Source organism: Pithys albifrons, chromosome 6 (assembly GCF_047495875.1).
Source record: "Pithys albifrons albifrons isolate INPA30051 chromosome 6, PitAlb_v1, whole genome shotgun sequence".
Lineage (NCBI taxonomy): Eukaryota > Metazoa > Chordata > Aves > Passeriformes > Thamnophilidae > Pithys > Pithys albifrons.
This window is the reverse complement of record NC_092463.1, coordinates 65,274,463-65,292,505: the sequence shown is the minus strand read 5'-3', so window position 1 is coordinate 65,292,505 and position 18,043 is coordinate 65,274,463. Positions and strand designations below refer to the sequence as shown.

General features: G+C 47.0%; 1 protein-coding gene across 4 annotated transcripts in view; it reads right to left on the bottom strand.

Annotated features, from left to right (window-relative positions):
- Positions 1 to 736: 736 nt before the first annotated feature.
- Positions 737 to 18,043, bottom strand: part of ABTB2 (ankyrin repeat and BTB domain containing 2) — a 129,874-nt gene continuing 112,567 nt past the window's right edge. For 3 of the 4 annotated variants that reach the window (XM_071559278.1, XM_071559279.1, XM_071559276.1), the window contains 13 exons: positions 15,319 to 15,484; positions 12,166 to 12,255; positions 11,689 to 11,790; positions 10,063 to 10,159; positions 9,271 to 9,406; positions 8,012 to 8,238; positions 7,151 to 7,329; positions 6,479 to 6,584; positions 6,250 to 6,352; positions 5,723 to 5,813; positions 4,457 to 4,525; positions 3,966 to 4,079; positions 737 to 2,797 (listed from right to left, as the gene is read on the bottom strand). In XM_071559278.1, the coding sequence (XP_071415379.1) occupies positions 2,600 to 2,797; positions 3,966 to 4,079; positions 4,457 to 4,525; positions 5,723 to 5,813; positions 6,250 to 6,352; positions 6,479 to 6,584; positions 7,151 to 7,329; positions 8,012 to 8,238; positions 9,271 to 9,406; positions 10,063 to 10,159; positions 11,689 to 11,790; positions 12,166 to 12,255; positions 15,319 to 15,484 (1,678 nt within the window). In that variant the 3' untranslated portion in view covers positions 737 to 2,599. Of the gene's footprint in view, positions 2,798 to 3,965; positions 4,103 to 4,456; positions 4,526 to 5,722; positions 5,814 to 6,249; positions 6,353 to 6,478; positions 6,585 to 7,150; positions 7,330 to 8,011; positions 8,239 to 9,270; positions 9,407 to 10,062; positions 10,160 to 11,688; positions 11,791 to 12,165; positions 12,256 to 15,318; positions 15,485 to 18,043 lie in introns of all 4 variants that reach the window. The other variant, XM_071559277.1, reaches the window with a different exon arrangement.

Below are 18,043 nucleotides of genomic sequence, written 5' to 3'. Positions count from 1 at the left end.
CAGGCCTGGGCATGTGTCCTTGTACCCCACCAAACTCCAGGGGCAGCCCCCTGTAAAATACAGGCAGCATACAACTGTATTTTGTAAGGCATTTATATTTAACCCACTTGTTAAAGGGTTCCAAAAGTGTTTGTGTTCTCTAACTCTTGAGAACAAGTCGGTGTTTGCCCTGGTGGCTTTCCAAAGAAAGGGGGGGGGAAAATCTGGGTCAGATTCTTGCTCTTAAACCTTTATAGGTCTTAGTTCCTGGATGAGTATGTGCCCCTTTGCTCTGCCATCAATCCAATCCTTGCCCCAGCCAGAGCCCTTTTGGCCTTTGGGATCCTGAGGTGACACTGAAGGGAAGGGTCACCTGCTTTTCTTAACATCTCTGGGATGTGAGTTACTTTAACCCTCACTGTCCCTCCTGCTGCAGAAAAGAATCCGAGGATTGGGGTTTTCCTTGGGCAATACCATCTGCTGCTTTCTGATGGAAAGCAGGTAAACTTACTTCAGCAAGGCAAAATGCAAGATAAACTTATTACTTCAAAAATGTTTGAGCCTAGAAGGGGGAAATGAATGACCCCTTATCCCTAAAATTAGGTGGGTGTGTGTATATATATATATACACATATATATGTACCCAAACAAATTTAAGATGCTTAAACTGCAACAGCCTTTTTTTTCTACTGTAGTGTCTTCAAATATGGTTTTTTTTCTCATTGTTAGAAGAGCAGAATAAATAACAGCAACTGTGTATTTTAAAATTAGGTTGTTAATAAAATCCTGGTACATTTACATAAATGAAAACATTAATGTACAATTAACAAAGCATTGTAGTATTACAGCAACAAAAGAGGACCTACATATTTGTACAGGTAGCTGGAGCAGCTACTTGAAAATACTTTCCAAGATCAAGCCTTCTGTGGTATTTCTCAGGTAGACCAGTGAGAATTCTGAGCCCCCTGTATGGCTTTCTGCTAATAAATAGGGTTATGGGAGCTGGTGATGTTCAGAAGCAGATGTGCAGCTAAAGCACAGAGGGAGTGTGCCCTGACCAACCTGTCAGCTAAGCCTGAAAATCCTCATCCTTGCAGCAGTTTGCCTCTAGTGTCAATCCTTTGGGACTGAGGCCATGTCAGATTTTGATGGTATTGTTGGGAGATGATGTAGCTCCTTCTCCTCCCTTTCATCTACCTAAAGCCTGTCTGTGTTGTGCTTTGGAGCTAAACCCCTTTCTAGTTTGTCTAGTTATATATCAATTAATTGTTGAATTTCGAAGAAGGAATAGTTCTCCACTGAAAACTTGGCTGCTTCTCCTCCACTATCACCAATGAATGAAGGTGTCTTGTTTGCCTGCTTTTGGTGGGTGCAGGCAAAGCTCAGTGGGAAGAGCTGGAGGTCTTTCCTTAAAGCTGTTGCTGAGGGCAAGGTCTGTGTTTTGACACACACAACTGCCTTCCTACAGCTGGGATTACTGAAAATAAAAACACACCAAAACATTGCTTTAGGTTCAGAACTGTGGATTGAACTGTCTGCTTTTTTGTCAGCTCGGAATGAGGCCTTTTGGAGCCAGAGAAACATCAGTGAAGAAAGGGGAAATGTGACTCTTGGGCATTTGAGTTGAGGCATCTTGTTTAAGGCTGCAGCCAAGCCCCAGGAACTCGCCAGGTGTGCAGTGCCCAGACCCCCTGAGGTAGTGGATGTGTGGAAACAGCATTCCAGGGAAGAGGTTGTGGAAGTGGAGACCAGAGGGCAGAGCTGCTCATCCCAACTAGCTCCAGAGAGAGAACCAACCACTGAGCTCTGTGTTCTCAGGCTCTTGGGAAGACTTTTATTGCTATTTATGCAGTTGAGCAGTTTTTAGCACAGCTCCTACTACAGCTGAGTCTTCTAGAAAGTGTCTTTTATGGTCTGAGGACTCGCAGAGAATGTCCAGGAGATGGTTTTTAAGGGCAAAGCAATGGAGACTGTCAGACCTTGACTGTGAAAAGGGTAGACAGCCTGTTTTTATCTCCTCAAAACAGATCCAGATGAACAACTAGCACAGTGAAACTATTTAAAAACACACAAACCCCCAACTCTCCCCTCCCTGCCCCAGCTTGGTTCTTCATATAAGGCTTAAAGAGTGAGTCATTTCAGAGTTAGTATTAGTTTCTACTCAGCTTTGATGAACATACAAAATATCTCTCTCAAGGTGCAAACAGTTTTGGGGGAAATTTCTGTGAGCCTGTTGCCACCTGCACACACTGGTGGTGTTACTGAGCTAGTCTGGGACACTGGCTGTTAGATGGGCAACGGATGAGAAAACTGTGCAGCCTTTTTCCATGGAAAACACCTTGCTGGTGTGTGACCCAGGTGCCACTGTGGTGTGTGGACACATAAACCTGTGTCTGAGGTGGTGGGTCTGGCAGAATTGGCTCTTTCCCTGCAGCCCTTGTGCCTGTGGAAAGGGCAGTGCTGGCTCAGTGGTTCAGGTGCTTGCCTGGCCACCCTCAGCCCTGCTCCTGTGGCAGCAGCAGCAGCACAGAGCAGCTCAGCACCCCCTCCCTCAGCACCCTGGCCTGGGTGGTGCTGCTGCAGGTGCTTGGGGGAGCTCCAGGACAGCACAGTCTCGGCCTCACACCCTGGAGGTGACATACACGGAGTGCAGGCGCCCAGCCAGCGCTGCCTGCAGGTCCCTCAGAGGGTCCAGGCCCTGCACCTTGCTGTTCCTGCTGTAGATGAGCTGTCTGAAGGAGTCCTGCTCCAGCAGGGAGCCCATGTGCTTGAGGAAGAAGCCCTCGCAGAAGGAGGCCAGTTCGGGTGCGTTGTGGATCTGTGGGAGGGAGGGAGGAACACTTTTAGCCTCCTCTGTGCATCAAAGTCTTGAACTGCATCCTGAGCCTCTCTACTGCTTGTCCCTTTTAATGTCTCCTAAGCCAGCAAAAGGAGAGGCACAGTGCTGAAGGCAGGACCAGGGATGGCTCCTGGTGCCTTCTGCTGGCACAGGTGTGACCAGGGAGCCATCCAGGCTTTGTCCTGTTGTCCCTTGCAGAGCTGCTGGTCTGCCCTCCAGCCTTCTCTTCCTCCTGGTGGGGGAGCAGAGCAGCTGGCTGGCGAGGGGGCCAAGGTACCTGTTCAGCTGTGCCACCCAGCACTGCACTGCCAGAAGGTGGGCACAGGCAGGATACAGCTCCCAGGGTCAGCCTGGCTCCCACGAAAGGAGCTGAGTGTGGGGGAACAGGGATGGGGGCACTGCTGAACCACCTTAGGTGCATTTCTGGCTGGGACCTGCAGCCTTTTGCTTCGTATCAGCCAGGTCAGTAGTAAGAACAAGAAACTCCAGCCTGAGAAAGCTCTGTGTGCACACAGCCTGTTCCTGGGAGCTTTGTGCAAATGCTATTTTAAGGCCATGTACCGAAGGGGAATGCTCTGTCCCCCCTCTCTGCCACTGCATACTGTTAAATTTTAGGTCCTGAAAGAAACCAGTCGAAGTTCCATGGCAAAAACCAGCCCAGTGGGAGAGTGGGGAGTTGAAAAGTATCAGTGTGACACTGCCCACCAAGTAAAAAATACCATTATCAGCTCTCTGGTTTTTCTGCGTAAGGGATTTGATCCTGCAACATTCCAGGAACAGCAAAGTAATTTTTGTTTTGTTATGTAGATATCATTTTACATGTCACAGATTTTATATTAAGATTTGGTGTATAATATTATGTTCTATATGATATCACATGTTTATATATTATTATATATTTCTGATATACATGTTATATAAATAACAGATTATTTCCTATATATAATATATATTTTATTTACATATATAAATATAATATATATTTGTATAATATATCTATGTTATTTGCTATCTGCCACCCACCTGAGTGTATGCTCCCTCTGGAACTGTAAGGAATATATTCCAGCAGTAGGGGTGCTGTGGTTGCTGTGACCCATCAGCCCTGCCCTGCTCTCCCAGGATTTGAATTCCTCAGCTTGGCACTCACCTTTGCATATTTGTAGATGCTCACAGAGTTGTCCATGCTGATGGTCTGGGCACAGAGGATCTCACAGTGTCGCTGGAGCCCATCCAGCTGGAACAGGCTGGCAGCTGACAGCAGCTATGGGGGGCACAAGAGGGGAGCTATTTGAGATCATGAGCCTTGAAAGGCTCAGGGAAGGCAAACAGGATGATCATTTATTTCCTCTCTGAACAGCCTCTGGCTCCCTGGTAATGGCCAAGTCCTCATGAAAGAGCAGAAAGGCCACTCCATGCTGAAGTGACTGACAGACACATTGCCCCTCTTAGCAAAGGCTCCCCGAGCAAGTGTGTTTGTGCTCCTTTCTGTCATAGCAACACCAAGCAATGATACTTGGAAGCTTCTGAGCTCATTTTCAACTGTTAGGGAAGCTCCTGGATTGGCAGGAAGCTCCTGGATTTTGCCTTTGTTTATGCCCCAGCATCCTTGGCAAGGGTTGGAAGAAAACACCCTCTCACCTCTAAGATATCAGCGGTGGGAATTTCCATGGATTCTGTTCCTCCATAGTATAAATACTGCATCAGCATCTGGAATGGGAAGAAGGCCAGGAATGAAGTCACAAGGGGCTGTTGATGACTGTGCTGCCCTTCCAGAGCAGAATTGTGTCCTATTTGGCTCTCACCACCACTGGTGCCTTTTTCCCCCCCCAGCATTGCAAATCTGCTGCTTTCTACCAGTCCTTTCTCTCTCAGGCTCTGAAAAGGGCCCTGCTGAGGGTGACAGTGTGTCTGAGCAACACTGATGTGTCTCAGATGCAGCCTCCTAAGCCCTGCCAGCCAGCCCAGCAGTGTGTCCTGGGGACCTCCCAGCCACTGGCCCTCCCTGCTGGGCTCCTCATCAGCTTCCAGTGCCCAGCAGGGCAGAGGAAAGGGCTAATTGTTTTCAGGGAGAGTGAGAGCAGCTTCTGCTCTCTGATCTGCAACTATATATAGATATATAACTATACATATATATATATCTACAATTACATGGGAGCAAAACTGCTTCCCAGCAGAGCACCCAGGTCTGTCTCTGGTGGCTCAGCATCCTCCACTGAACTGAGATTGCATCTCCTTAACTCATCTGATTATCCTCTGTGAAGTACTTCACTGTTCCAATTCACTTCCCATCTCCCTGCTCTGTACCTTTCATTCCAAATCTGAAATGCAGGTCTGGAAAGCTGGAAAGCATCTCATTTCACTGGCTTGGTTTTTAACTTGGGTATGTGGAACCTGCTTTTCTTTGCATCATGAATGAACCTCCCTTAAGTCAATTAACTATGGAAATGTCATAAAAACAAAAAAATTCTCAATTCTAAACCTTTCTTGACTGGGATACCATTGATTTCTGATCATCTGATCTCAATTAATATGAACCCTGGTATTCCACCTGCTGTAAAAAAGTTACTTTTTGTTTAGCACAGCATGAAAATGGTGCTGTAAAAAGTGCAAAAATGGTATCTTAAAAGTTTAAACCACTTTTCAGCAGAAGACCAGTTTTTCCTGCTTTATGGAAGAGCTGCCTAGTAAGAAAATAAGTATACAGAGTGGAGGATTCTGTTTTAAACCTGGTCCTACCTGAGACGTTTAGAAAAGGATCAGAATACTCCTAAAATTCTGGTGTATTGAAAGACACTCCATTTCTACTTGAAAATTACCTATGATCCTACTCCTGGGCCTCATCTTACAGTCCAAGGAGGTGAGAAGATGAAAAAGAATAAAGCAAAAGTAGAGTAAGTTACTTACTTTGAAAATGTTGTATTTCATATCACTGACTTCAACAGTCTTGCTGTCGTGGCCATTGTGCTCTGCTTTATTGGTCATTAATGTCTTAAACCTGGGAATGATTTTAATACAGTTAATTAATTAAATTTTAGATTGCTGTGTTAGTGTGTCACATACTCATCAGCTCCTGACAAACAGCCAAAGCAAGGGGAAAACAAAGAGCCTTCCTTGTTCTTGTCTGCAAGCTGAAAATCAAAACATTTCTTTACATTTAATGATACTTAGTTCAGGGACAATTTAACCTGTAAATTGCTTGGGCCTGATCCAATCCCACCCTGTAACAGTTGGAAAACCCTGTTACTATGACAATACAGAGAAAGGAAGTGTACCAGGTCAGTCTGAGGCCCCAGGAAAGCTGCAGCAAGTGTAGCTCTCCCTGCAACCTCCCAGAGAAGGAATGGAATGGCTGGACATGTAAACTCCCACTACTGCACATGTTTTTAGGGATAATCAGGTCAGTTTAATTACACCTCTGCTTGGTGACTCACCTGTTAGATGCAGTAACCAGCAGGACTTTGTGTGCATAAAAGAGCTTTCCTTCTACTAAGAAAGTGACGTCAGACATTTCCTTATTGTTCAGAAAATGAGGGTCTGTTGGGTAAGGAAAGAAAAAGGGCCAACTATTTTTGTTTTTCAACTGTGCATACTTTTAAAAAATAAAAGTAAGAAATAATAATCCCAACCCCCAGAACTTCCCCGTGCGGGTGAGCACCTTACCCAGGCGAGCTGGTAGTGTCTTCCGGATTTCAGGAATGCTGGGAATGGGGTTGCTCCCGTAGCAGTGGGTGAAGATGGATGCAAGCTGCTGGTTGATGGAGTCATTCTGTGAGGGGAGGGAGAACAGTTATCACTGCTCTGCACTGAGCAGGGTTCAGGTGTGCTGGGGCAGCTGACCCGAGGCTCCAGCAGCTGCATCCTGCAGGAGTGACCTCCCCATGGAGGGACAAGGCTACCAGCAGTGTGTGCCAGCAGAATTCTCTCAGCAACAGGGGAGAGTTCAGCAGCAGAACTCATCCCTCCCCTCCTTTGCAACAGCTGAGCCCACCGGTGTGTCCTCAGCAGGGTCTGACTCCTGCCATTGGGCAGACACCAGGTTTGGTTCCCAGCTGAGTTTAGGCAGCCAGTTACACCTCTGGCTTTCAATTTGAAGAAGAGTTCCAACGTGTGTTGTAGGGACCAGTTATGGAGGAATGAAGAGCTGTATCTGCTCCTCCTGGGTGTCCACTTCAGGACTGTTTTGGGGGTGTGCATGAATTCAGATAAATGCCCTCGGGGCCACTTCCATGCCATAACTCCTTGGGGACTCTGCATTCATCCTTGCTATGCGTAACCCCACGCAGCAAAGCCACCAAACACTTCATGTTCACCCTGTTCCAAACTCATACATACTTTGCTGGTTTTGAGGATATCAAACATGAGCTGCAGCCCTTCATTAACCAGTTCTTCATTGTAGTCCTCCTCCTTAATGGTGACAAACTCCCTCAGGAGGGTCTGTACGACGGAGTAACGGGACTGGTAGAAGGTTGTCCGCAGGGACTCGATCCACACGTGGAGTTTCCAGGGCACCCCTGCAGCCACAGAAGGAACAGGGAAAGATGATTTCCTGAAGTACCTGTGAGTAGACTGTCCTGCTGCTATTACTAACACTTGGCAGCACTGGAGGAGATTATTACACACCTCCTACCAGGACATACATCTTTGTTTGATATTAAAGGTGACTGAACTGGGTCATTGACAGATTGAGTTATCTACACAAGCAAAGGATTGGTATATCATAAATTGGAACTTCATGCTGATTGTTCAGGACCAGAGCCTCCCTCCTTTGTTCTGAGCTTCATGATTGGTCAGAACCACAAAAAAATTTGAACCAAACTCACACCCTACCCAAACGTGTGGTGTGAGGGACCCTTTCTCAGGCTACCTGTAACACACAAGCTTCTCTTTCCTACCTTTAGATCAGATTTGTTCTTTCACCTTAAACCATTTAATCTGATGTTATTTATGGTTTTGAGAGCAGCCTGAATTTTAGGTGTCAGTATCTGACAAAGAGATATGTCCCTTTCTTTTGGTACATGGGAACAGAGTGAGGGACATCCCACATCATGAATCTGTGAGGAACCTTAAGCACTTATTTAAATTGCACAGCCTGGGATAGCTTTGAAGTTGGGGTTAGTGCTCCTCCAAGTGAAGCAGAAAAAGTGGGTTTTTTTAGGCCTTAGAAGTGCACAATGCTCAACCTGAAGAGCTTACCCAGGGCCCTGAGCTCCATGGTGATGTCCACGTAGCTGTGCTCGGCGCTGTAGTACATGGCCTCCTGCAGAGCCTTCATCCTTGTCTTGCAGAGCCTCACCTGGCCCTCACTGGAGCTACCCTGGCTGGAGGTGTCACTCTCCACCCCCTCAGCCAGAATCTCCTCCAAGGACAGCACATCTCCCTTCACCTGCTGGGGCTGCGTCAGAAGCTTGCGCAGGACGTTCCTGAGGAGGAGGAGGAGGAGGAGGAGGAGATGTCACTTATTAGTTAACAAATTCTCAGTTCAGACAGGGGGGTGGTGACATGGCTGTAGGAATATGGCTTAGCAAACCATTTCCTTCCCAGAGACAGACAGCAGGCACTGTGGAGCAGCACAGAACCCACTTGTGCTTCCCTACCCTATCCTGATGCCCTGGTAGCACAAACATAGACTATACCCCTCCTGTGCTGGGTTTGTTTGGAATTTCACACAGCAGTTAGAGAGAGACTTTGTGTGCAGCCACTTTAGGAAGTTTGCATCACTGGTGCAGCTCAGCCAGCTGGAACCATCTGCTCCAGACATTCCCAGAGCCAGCAAGGCCATCCAGCACTGGGCTGTGCTGCTGCACTGCCACGAGCTGGTGCTCTCCTTGCTCCCACACCACTCCCCGTGGCTAAATCAGTTAATTTGGGCCTTTAGGATCACCCTGTCGTGTTCCATGGGAGAACAAGCCTTGCATTTCACAGTTGGCACAGTCAGAGGGGAGCAGAGCTGGAAACAGAACAGTGTTGGTAGTTTTACACTGTAAAGAACTGCATTAGGCTGTTCCAGCTTTGCAGTTTGGGCCTCATTTGAGCTCAGGGTATTTTCCCAGGTGTATCCAGATAGGAGACATACCTGGAAGTGCAGTTCTGGTACTAAAGCACAGCTGAGTTCAAGGGAGCTGTTATTTAACATGCTGTGCTGTATCTCTCAGCCCCTCTCCCTGTTTCTTTCAGGACTGTCTAAATTGGCTTCTTACTCTAACATTTTTCTCTGAGAATGGAAGGATTTCTAGAAGGGTTTGCAAGGAATATCCTATTTCTGAATCGTGCCTAAAAGGCACTACCTGCATCAGAATGGGCTGAGAAACTGCTGCTCTAAAACATGGTTGTTATCAGGAGAGTCCTACCATCACCCTCTGACGTGCACACCCAGGGATTTGGGCCATAAAGCTGTGCAGGACACCCAGCAATGCCCACAGTGCAAGAAAAGTCTGTTCTGAGGGCAAACGAACCTGTGGCCATGTGCTGCTGAGTGGCTGAAGCAATTCATGTCTTCATGGAGAGAGGAGGACATCCCATTGACTTCCAGCAGGCTCAGAAGGGGATCTGCCCCTCTACTTAGCAGCAAACTGACCAATTCATAATTCCCTGGGGGAAAATGGAACAGAAACATCGTAATGGTTCCTCTTTGGAAACATAAAATGCAGGAGTGCTAACAGGCAGTTCTTTGCTCCATTCCCATGAGATGGAGGAGTGAAGTGGTGACAGGAGAGCCAGCACAGTGAGTATCAACACCCCTTCACTAAAGCTTGGAGCAGAGCAAGCCACAGATTCATCCTCTTAAAGGCACAAAAATGAAGCAGGAAGAAATTAAGGAGATAAAAGAAAGCAGGAAAAAAAGTAAAACCAGTTAGAGGTGAAAAGTGTTGAAAAACAACTAGCAAAGGCTTGTTTCCAGAATGCTCAACTCCTGACTGCCCACTAGAAGAAATACAGAATTTTACTTGTACTTAATAAACTAGTAAACCAAATTTCTTTACAAGACAGTTATTTTTCCCCAGGCTGGATTTAAACTTCTTAATTTTTTGGCATCTGGATGTTACTGAGATCCACAACGTGCCTGGACTAGACAGGGGCTGGTTTGTTTTCTTGGCAGTGCTTTGCAAAGGGGTTGGTGCTGTCAGCTTTGCTGTGGTGGCCCCTGGGAGGAGCCAAGTGTGGCACCAGCTGCAGAAGCAGATACTCAGGGCCCACGAGGCTTGTGGAAGCAGGAGATGGAGCATGCTGAGGGCACAGGAGCTCACCTGCAGCCGAGGCCAGCTGGAGGGGCGTCTCGGCATAGTTGTCCTCTCCAGTGGTCACAGCAGAGCCCTCAACGTGGGCACCAGCATCCAAGAGCAGCTGCAGCAGGCACAGGGAAGACAGGGGAAAGCACAATTCAGAGGGACAAAACAGAATGGGCTGTGTGTTAGAGAGGAAAACCAGTGGATTCAGAGTGAGGAGGGGCATGCCCATGAAGGGCCTGTCTCAAAGCTAAAGCAAAATAACAATTATGAGGCAATTTTCCCTTGCATTTCCTCACTCCTTCCTCAATATGAATGCCAATTTAGAGTTCTCTTGCTTGCTTTTGTTCACTGTGCTTTCAGACTGGAGTTTATGCTGCAAAGGGGCTCTGCTGTCAACCTGGAGAACATCACCTTCTCTTTTCCTATCTCCTTTATGGACGTGCCTTTGCAATTGTAATTTCCCAACTCCAAAGGGCTCTGCCATCAGAGCTTCTCCTGAGCACAGGAGGTCCACCTTACTGAGCTCCATGCTGTGTGCAGGAAGCAGAGTTCCTCCAAGGAATCAGCCCTGGAGGCTGGGCATGGCTCCCAGTCATTTGTCACACCCAACCTGCTTTCACTGAACCACTGGAGCTGCCTTGGGAGGGGAAAAGCCATCCCAGATGAAGGGGAGGAGGATCTGAGGTGATGGGGGTGTTTTATGCCCAGGTGTGGCTGGCAGGGGGCACTGGGGTCAGGCAGGCCAGGCAGGACCAGCCCCTCTGTGTGTGTCTGCACTAGGATATTCTGCCTGTGGGTACTGCAGTCCAGTAGCAGCTTTGATACACTTGGCTTCATCTCCTGGGAGAATCAAACTCCTCTCTTCCATGCAAATGAAGGTTGCCCACGCAGTTTGCCAGGTGGAATCTAATCTTTATAATTGTTTACAAATGTACACAAACAAAAGATGAGTTGTGTGCAGCCTACATTTACTTACTCTCCCCAGTCTACTTTGACCAGAAGGTAAATTAAATTCATCAGCAACTGACTATCTGCTGTGATCAGTTTTTAATTCCTGTGGAAGTCTGGGTAGCATTTGCAGGACTCCACTCCATTTTGCTGCCCCTTGTGTTAATTCCACAGAAAAAGGAGCAGGGAGGATATGACAGGCTCAAATCCCACGACTGTACAAGCCTTATTCCTGCCATTTTCAAGGATTATAAAGGAGGTTACAGGTGATTTGCTGCCATTAGAGCAGAAATCAGCATACACTGAATTTTGCACATGTAAATTAACAAACCAAGTAACATCTACTGTCAGAAAGCTCCTGATCAAGCAGTCAATCTGTAACCACTCCACATAAAGCACTAATTTATCCAATACCACAGAAATGACTGTACAGCACTGTTTTGGAAGCAGCAAGCCTTGGACCAATGCTGAAACCAAAGATAAAATCAGGCAACACACACTGTTTCATTATCAAGGCCCTGCCAGGAATTCCATCACCAGTTTTCATTCTCCTCATTTCGAAACACGCAGCTTTGCACTGGTTTTGCCTCCAAAGCTGCCTGTGGAGCCTGGGACAGATCTATGCTCGAGGAGGCTCACGGAGCTGCACTGCAGACCCTGCATGTCTCCTGGGGGCATTCCCAGATGGAATCTCACCTGCACCACGGAGATGTGCCCGTGTAACACGGCGAAGGTGAGGGCAGTCCAGCGCCGGCTGTCGGGGTGCACCGAGGGGTGCCGTGGGGAGCTGCTGGGAACCTGCAGGAGGGAAGCAAGGCAATCAGTGCCACTGTGCCCATCTCTACACTTGTGCACAACTGGCTTTTTCCTCTCTAACTGACTCAGGCCACTCAGAGAACACTGCCACCCCCCAGTCCCCTGGGCCTTCTTAATGGGCTCACTGGTTTCTGCTCATGGCAGCTCCTTCCCCTCCACCCCTTCTGCCTATTAGTCTTGCCAATCATAACTGGGGCCACTGAATGCTCCACAAGGTTTGAAGGTTTTCCTCCTCCTCCCAAATCCCTGAAGTGATGGTTTCTGAAAGAAATGCCTTGCTTGAAACTTCCACAGCTGAAGCCCTGAGTTTCTAGGAGAGATTCAATAATTCTGGGGAGAGGGTCCCCTGTTACTCACTGGGATGTCTAGATTTGCTCCAGCATCTATAAGCATTTGCACCATGGCTTCATCTCCAGCAGCACAGGCATACATGAGAGGGGTCATCCCCTTCAGGAAGAAAAAGAAAAGAAAAAGTTACCATTCTGTATCTATCTATCTATCATTCTGTCACACAGGCAGTTTGAATCCTGTGTGTAGGGACAGCTGTTTTTATAACATTTTTAGTTTCTATGCAGAGTGGGCACAACACACTGATGTTGAAAGGTGAGGTGGGCAAAACATCAGGGCACAAAGCTGCAAGAACACAAAAGGCATCACTGATGTATTGTCCACAACTTTGGTGCCTTCTGAGGCTGCCAACAAAGAAATACCATTCCCTGGCTCATTTGTAGCCAAATGAACTGAAAGCAGAAAGCAACACAAAAATACAGAAGATTAATTTATTTGGCAACTTCTCCCAATTGCTAAAATCCCATTTGCCACAATCTTTCAGCATTTCAGTCCCATAAATCTGTCCCTCTCTACTTATCCAGCAAACCATGACGGCTCAGAGATGAATTATGAGAGAAATGAGCCTTAGTTATGGAGTTCATTGCAGAAGTAGCCAAGGACAGAAAGGAAATGGCCTAGGAAAATCCATTCGTGCTCAAATCCTGTGACTTTCCTGCTTTCTTCTCCTTAATTATTGCAGGCATTTGAATTTTTCACAGGCAGCAGCTCTGTTGCTCAGTGTGTATAATACGGCTTCGTCTTCACTGGGAGTGAACTGGAATTGTGTCTCTCACAGAGACTTCTGCTCTTCAACCTGCAGAGGTGTCTTTTCCAAGCAGTCACAATTCCAAGCTTTCTGCTTTGAGGCAGTTACATGGATAAATTTTTACAAGGATATTTCTGAGTGAGGGGGTTTGGGAGAATCCCCTCTCCTTAAAGACAAGCAGAATTCAAACCTCAGCCTGTATTTACTGCCTCAGTCAGTGTTCTAAAATTACAGGGTTGTACAGACTTACCTGTTCCTTTTTGAATTTTTTAATACTCGTTTTGCATTCCCTGCTTGTATGCAAAGGGAAGAAGAGACTGCTTTCCTAAACATCTCAAATCCTGTGAAGGCAGAGTGCTGCTCAATGCCCACTAGAAGTGATTAACAGGGTCCTGCTCCAAATTCAAGTGTTCTGAGTTCCTTCCCAAAAATCTCCATACACATAGATGGAGAAGTGAGTCTGAACATGCTCACACTCTGGGAGTGGTCAAAATCCAAAGCAGGGTCTAAAGCCTTTCTATTAGATTAGTCCTGCAGTCCTGTCTCAAGCTTTCGCTGCACTTGTCAGGTGAGAGATGGTCACACCTTCTGTGAGGCCTCGAATGTGCTGCTGACTGTGCAGAGTTAAGAGACTCATCATGGCCAAAACACCAAGTACATGAGCTGAGATTACCAGTACCAGTATTAAACTTTCTATCCTATGACAGGACACAGACACCTGCTTTATCTAGGCAGTTTTCCCAAGTCTGGGCATCTGCCTTTGGGTTATTCCTTTCCAGGAAGGGCAAAACAAGCTGGTGGCAAAGCTCAGCTTTGGTTTCATGTTCCAGCTGTGGCACAACTCGCTCCCAGAACTTGGATTTAACTCTCTCTGGGCTTGGTAGTGCCATGAAGGCACAGGCTTGGCCACAGAGATGAGAATCCAGGGTCAAGTGGAGAATTTCTGTGTCTCCAGAGGGGGCCTGTCCTGCCCTCCTTGGCTGGTGCCAAAACACTCTGTGTGTGGCAAAGATGACAGAGCTCCCAGGGGAGCTGGTAAGAGGATCATATCAACAGGACCACCATGAGACCATGAGGAATGACAGCAGGAACTCCTCAAACTTCCAAGGAGCTCTTTACAGAGGTCTCCAAACACACAGAAGCCAGACAGCTCCCAGTTTTCTGGCTGAATGAGGGGTAGGAAACATCCCACAGTGAGAAGTGACAGCCCTGGCACCAGTGGCTGTGGTGTTGGGACAGCAAGGTTCACAAAGCAAAACTTATCTTTCAGAGAACAGAAAGTCTCAGGACTTGGAGGAGCTGCAAAAACTTATTTGAACAAATGTAATGCAGGAAGTGAAAAATCTTCCTAATATAAATCTGCCAACTTAGTCACTTTATTTTAAAGTGAGTATCAACAGCAGCTATGATGGAACACCCACCTCTGGGACCACAAAGCCTGTGGTGTACTGGGGATGTAAATAAGGTAACTACACACCTAGACAAGTTTCTGCTCTATTTGTGTACACATTCACACCTCCTGTAAAACTGCAGGACGGTGAGAAGTACCATGGAATATGTACCAGGTTCAGAATGTGGTCTGAAATTCTAGTGCAGTAAAATGCTGCTCTGTGAGGAAACCTCTCTGCCTGAACACAAAGCCTTCCCACTGCTCAATATCCTCTTGTTTCAGAGACATGACAGCTCATTCCCCTTGCCCTGACAGCTGTAACGAGTGTTTATTTGGGGGAGGAGGCTTTTTTTCCCTTTTTAAATTACAAGCTAATTCCATGCATTGAATGATGCCCCAGAGGACAGACTCTGCTGTTACTTGATGGGGCTGACAGCATGAGCAGAAGCAGCCCAAGATTCCCAGGACTACCAAATCCCCATTGTTCAATGGAGCTGAGCAGGGAACAGGTAAAAATGAATAAACAGGCATATCAGCATGACAGACTTGGAGCAAATTTAGTACTGACTGATGACACCACTGGGGTTCTCAGTGCTGGTGCTTGTATTCCAAACTGTTCGGAGCCCGAAAACCATCAGCCAGCAACACCTTTTGGTCACTCCTCATTGCCCCAGATTGGATTTGGACTGTTGAACCAGAAGAGAGTGTCAGTGGCAAACCCCACTTTGTTTTGACATCAGACTTTCCTTTCATTGCCTGTGTATTAACCCGTGCCCGAGACAGCCCATCCAGGGAACAGACCTACATTCCACCTGATAAACAGCTCACTCCTGCCTTGGCCAGGCTGTTCTGGAGGGGCAGGGTAGGGGCAGTGTGTGTGGGTCATTTCTTTATCTTTTAAGGCTGCATTTTCAGCCTGGAATTACAAATCTCTGGAGAGGCAACAAACACGACCTGCCGTATTGATTTGACCCTCAGAAAGGAAGGTGCAGAGAATCCTCTGTGTGTGTGTGCTCTGCCACACCTGATCATCCATGGTGTTGACCCCCTCAGGCCCCAGCGCCTCGATGGCCTGGCTGATAAGGTCTGTCCTGCCACAGCTGAGCATCCGGAAGCCCAAATCCTGCTGCAATTTGGCAGTGGCAGCTTTCGCATCCAGTCTGCGGAAGGAACTGAAGCAGCACTCGGGCCTGTGGAAGACAAGAGCATTTCTGGGTGGTGCCCATGCCATGCCAGGCACTGAGCAACAACCAGGGCCACTGCAGCAGCACCGAGGTTACTGTGCTGGGCAAACCTGCAACAACCAGGTCTCCTTAGGTCTGCTGCTCACAAAAAAACCCCACGGAGCCCCCACTGGTTAAAACAATTATATCTATGTATTTTGGATATCACAGTTGCATTTCCCTGTTATAGGACAGTAAATAAAACAGAAGGAGGAGAAGGAGGTGGAGAGAAAGTGTGTATATTATTCCACTATCATTCTGAGATGAAACAATTCTGCTGCCTGCTTACCAGACTGGCTGTTATTTTGAAATAAAAGACATTTCTGAAGGAAGATAGATATCTTTTCTGGGGGGAAAAAAACCCATCAAAATTTTAAACAATGAAATAATAATGACATTTAGATATCGGAATATTCTCAGCTCTTTTCCAACAACTCAATAAAAGGAAGTGTGTTAACATTTCTACAAGGCTCTAATAAATGCCTATCCTTTAGAACAGTATCAAACTACCTTTATGCCATCTGGAAGGAGCCCAGAGACTACTGTAAATCCTCTGGTTATCTGCTCAGAGACTTTTGAATTCCAAACCTGGAAATGTGTCTCCTTCACTGAAGCAGCACTTTCAAACTGAGGGTCTCCTATCTCAGCTGGGCTCTGATGATGGTCACTCTTTGATGTTATTTTGGGGTGATGCCTCTCCACCACTCTCTGGTTTCCAGCACAGCCTCTTGTGCAAGCTCTCACTCAGTGAGATATCACCCTGTCAAGTTCCTCTGATAAATGACATGCTTCCAATCTCTTTTGGAAACTCTGGATGGCCCTTGCCAGAGAAGCAAAACACTCAACACATCACAAAGAAAATTCAAGATTAATCTTATTCGCATTAGAAGTCAGCTGGTCATTTTTAATTCTGATCTTGCATGGCTGGTGGATGACAAATGGTGAGCAGATGCTGAGAGCAATGTGCTGGGCAGGCAAAGGTGCCCCCACAGCCTGGGGACTGGTCACACTGTACCAGCAGAGGAACCAGCAGCTCCCCACAGCTGCTCTGGGGAGGGAACTGCAACAGGGAAGCCAAGGGACAGCCTCAGAGCCACAGCTGCAAGTCCAAGTGCCTCTGAGGCAGCTGAGTGCTTGAAGGCAGGATCACTGAACTCCTCAGACACAGCACAGAGCACAAGAGGACAGTGGGGTAGAAGGCTTAATGCTGGACACACAAATCCTACAGCAGGGTTTTGACAACCTTGTTCTGCTGAGGGAGCTGGTACAGCACCATAATGCTACAATATCATGACTCTGTAAAGTAGTAAGAAGGGGAAATAGAAGAGCTCTATGACAAAAAGTGAAACAAAATGACACCACTTGAAATCCAGTGAACCTTGGAAAATCTAAATTTTTGAAGGGATGGCCCTTTATCTTTGCATGTTATTCCTATTTTGCTGACAGACATGACTGCACCCAGAGCACTGCAGGCACTGCAGAGCCACCAGCTAGACAGAACAGCTGCACAGAGAGGTCAGAGATCCCAGAAAAAAGGGAGGCTGTAGTTCTCACTGCAGAGCTGCTAGGAGGCCAGTTCAGGCACAATATTTGAAATTTAACGTGTGAGGTTTGCTGCTGGGGACCCACAGGCTCAGCCCATGCAGAAGTTCCTGTTCTGTAGCTAGACAGTGTGACCTTCTCTGATGGATGCCAAGGAATTTATTCTTTTAGAATGTGATAAAAAAGTTAGAGCATCCTACAAGACCTTGGGGGGAGAGCTCACTGCTCAGTGCTTAGCAGCAGCTGTAACCATAGCAGGATTGCTGTGTGGGAGTTGTTCCCTTGTGGAAAAGAGGCAAACCCTTGCACACTTCCCAGAGCAAAGGCTGTGCCCCTGCAGCTGCCCAGAAAGCAGCTCCTGTGTCCAGGACATGGACTGGAGAACTGGGGGTGGACTGGCAGGAATAAGGGAAGCAGAGCAGGGGATGGGAAAGGGCTAAGGTCCCAGTTTGGGGAGGGTATCTCCAAAACAGAGCAGGAACCTGCTGTGCTCTTTGCATTCCATAAGCAGGAATTACTACTGGAAAGAAGTGATTTAAACTGCTACAAGAATTACTGGAAACAAATGATTTACATTTGGTCTGCAGTGAGGGAAAATAATAAAAACATTGTGTGCTGATAATATTAACTCCCCTAGCACTTACATTTAAGAAAGTGGGAAGGAAACAGTTCTCTGCAATTGAACATTTGCCACTTAGAGTCTCATTTAACCAGCTGAAGATGTTTATAAATCACCTGAGACCACTCTATTATAAGGTTTTACCCACTGAGATACAAACTGTTGTGGATGACTAAAGCAGAGAACAGATACTAAAGGTCTGAAATTTAGGTTATACTAATTATCCTCTGTTCTTCTGCACCACTTCTCTTTCAGGGATGTCAATATACCCCTACCTGCTGCACCACCACTGCAAGAAACCATCCTCATCATCATCATTAACAGACTTTTAGCTGTGCATCCTGAGCAAAAGCAAGTTGCAGTTT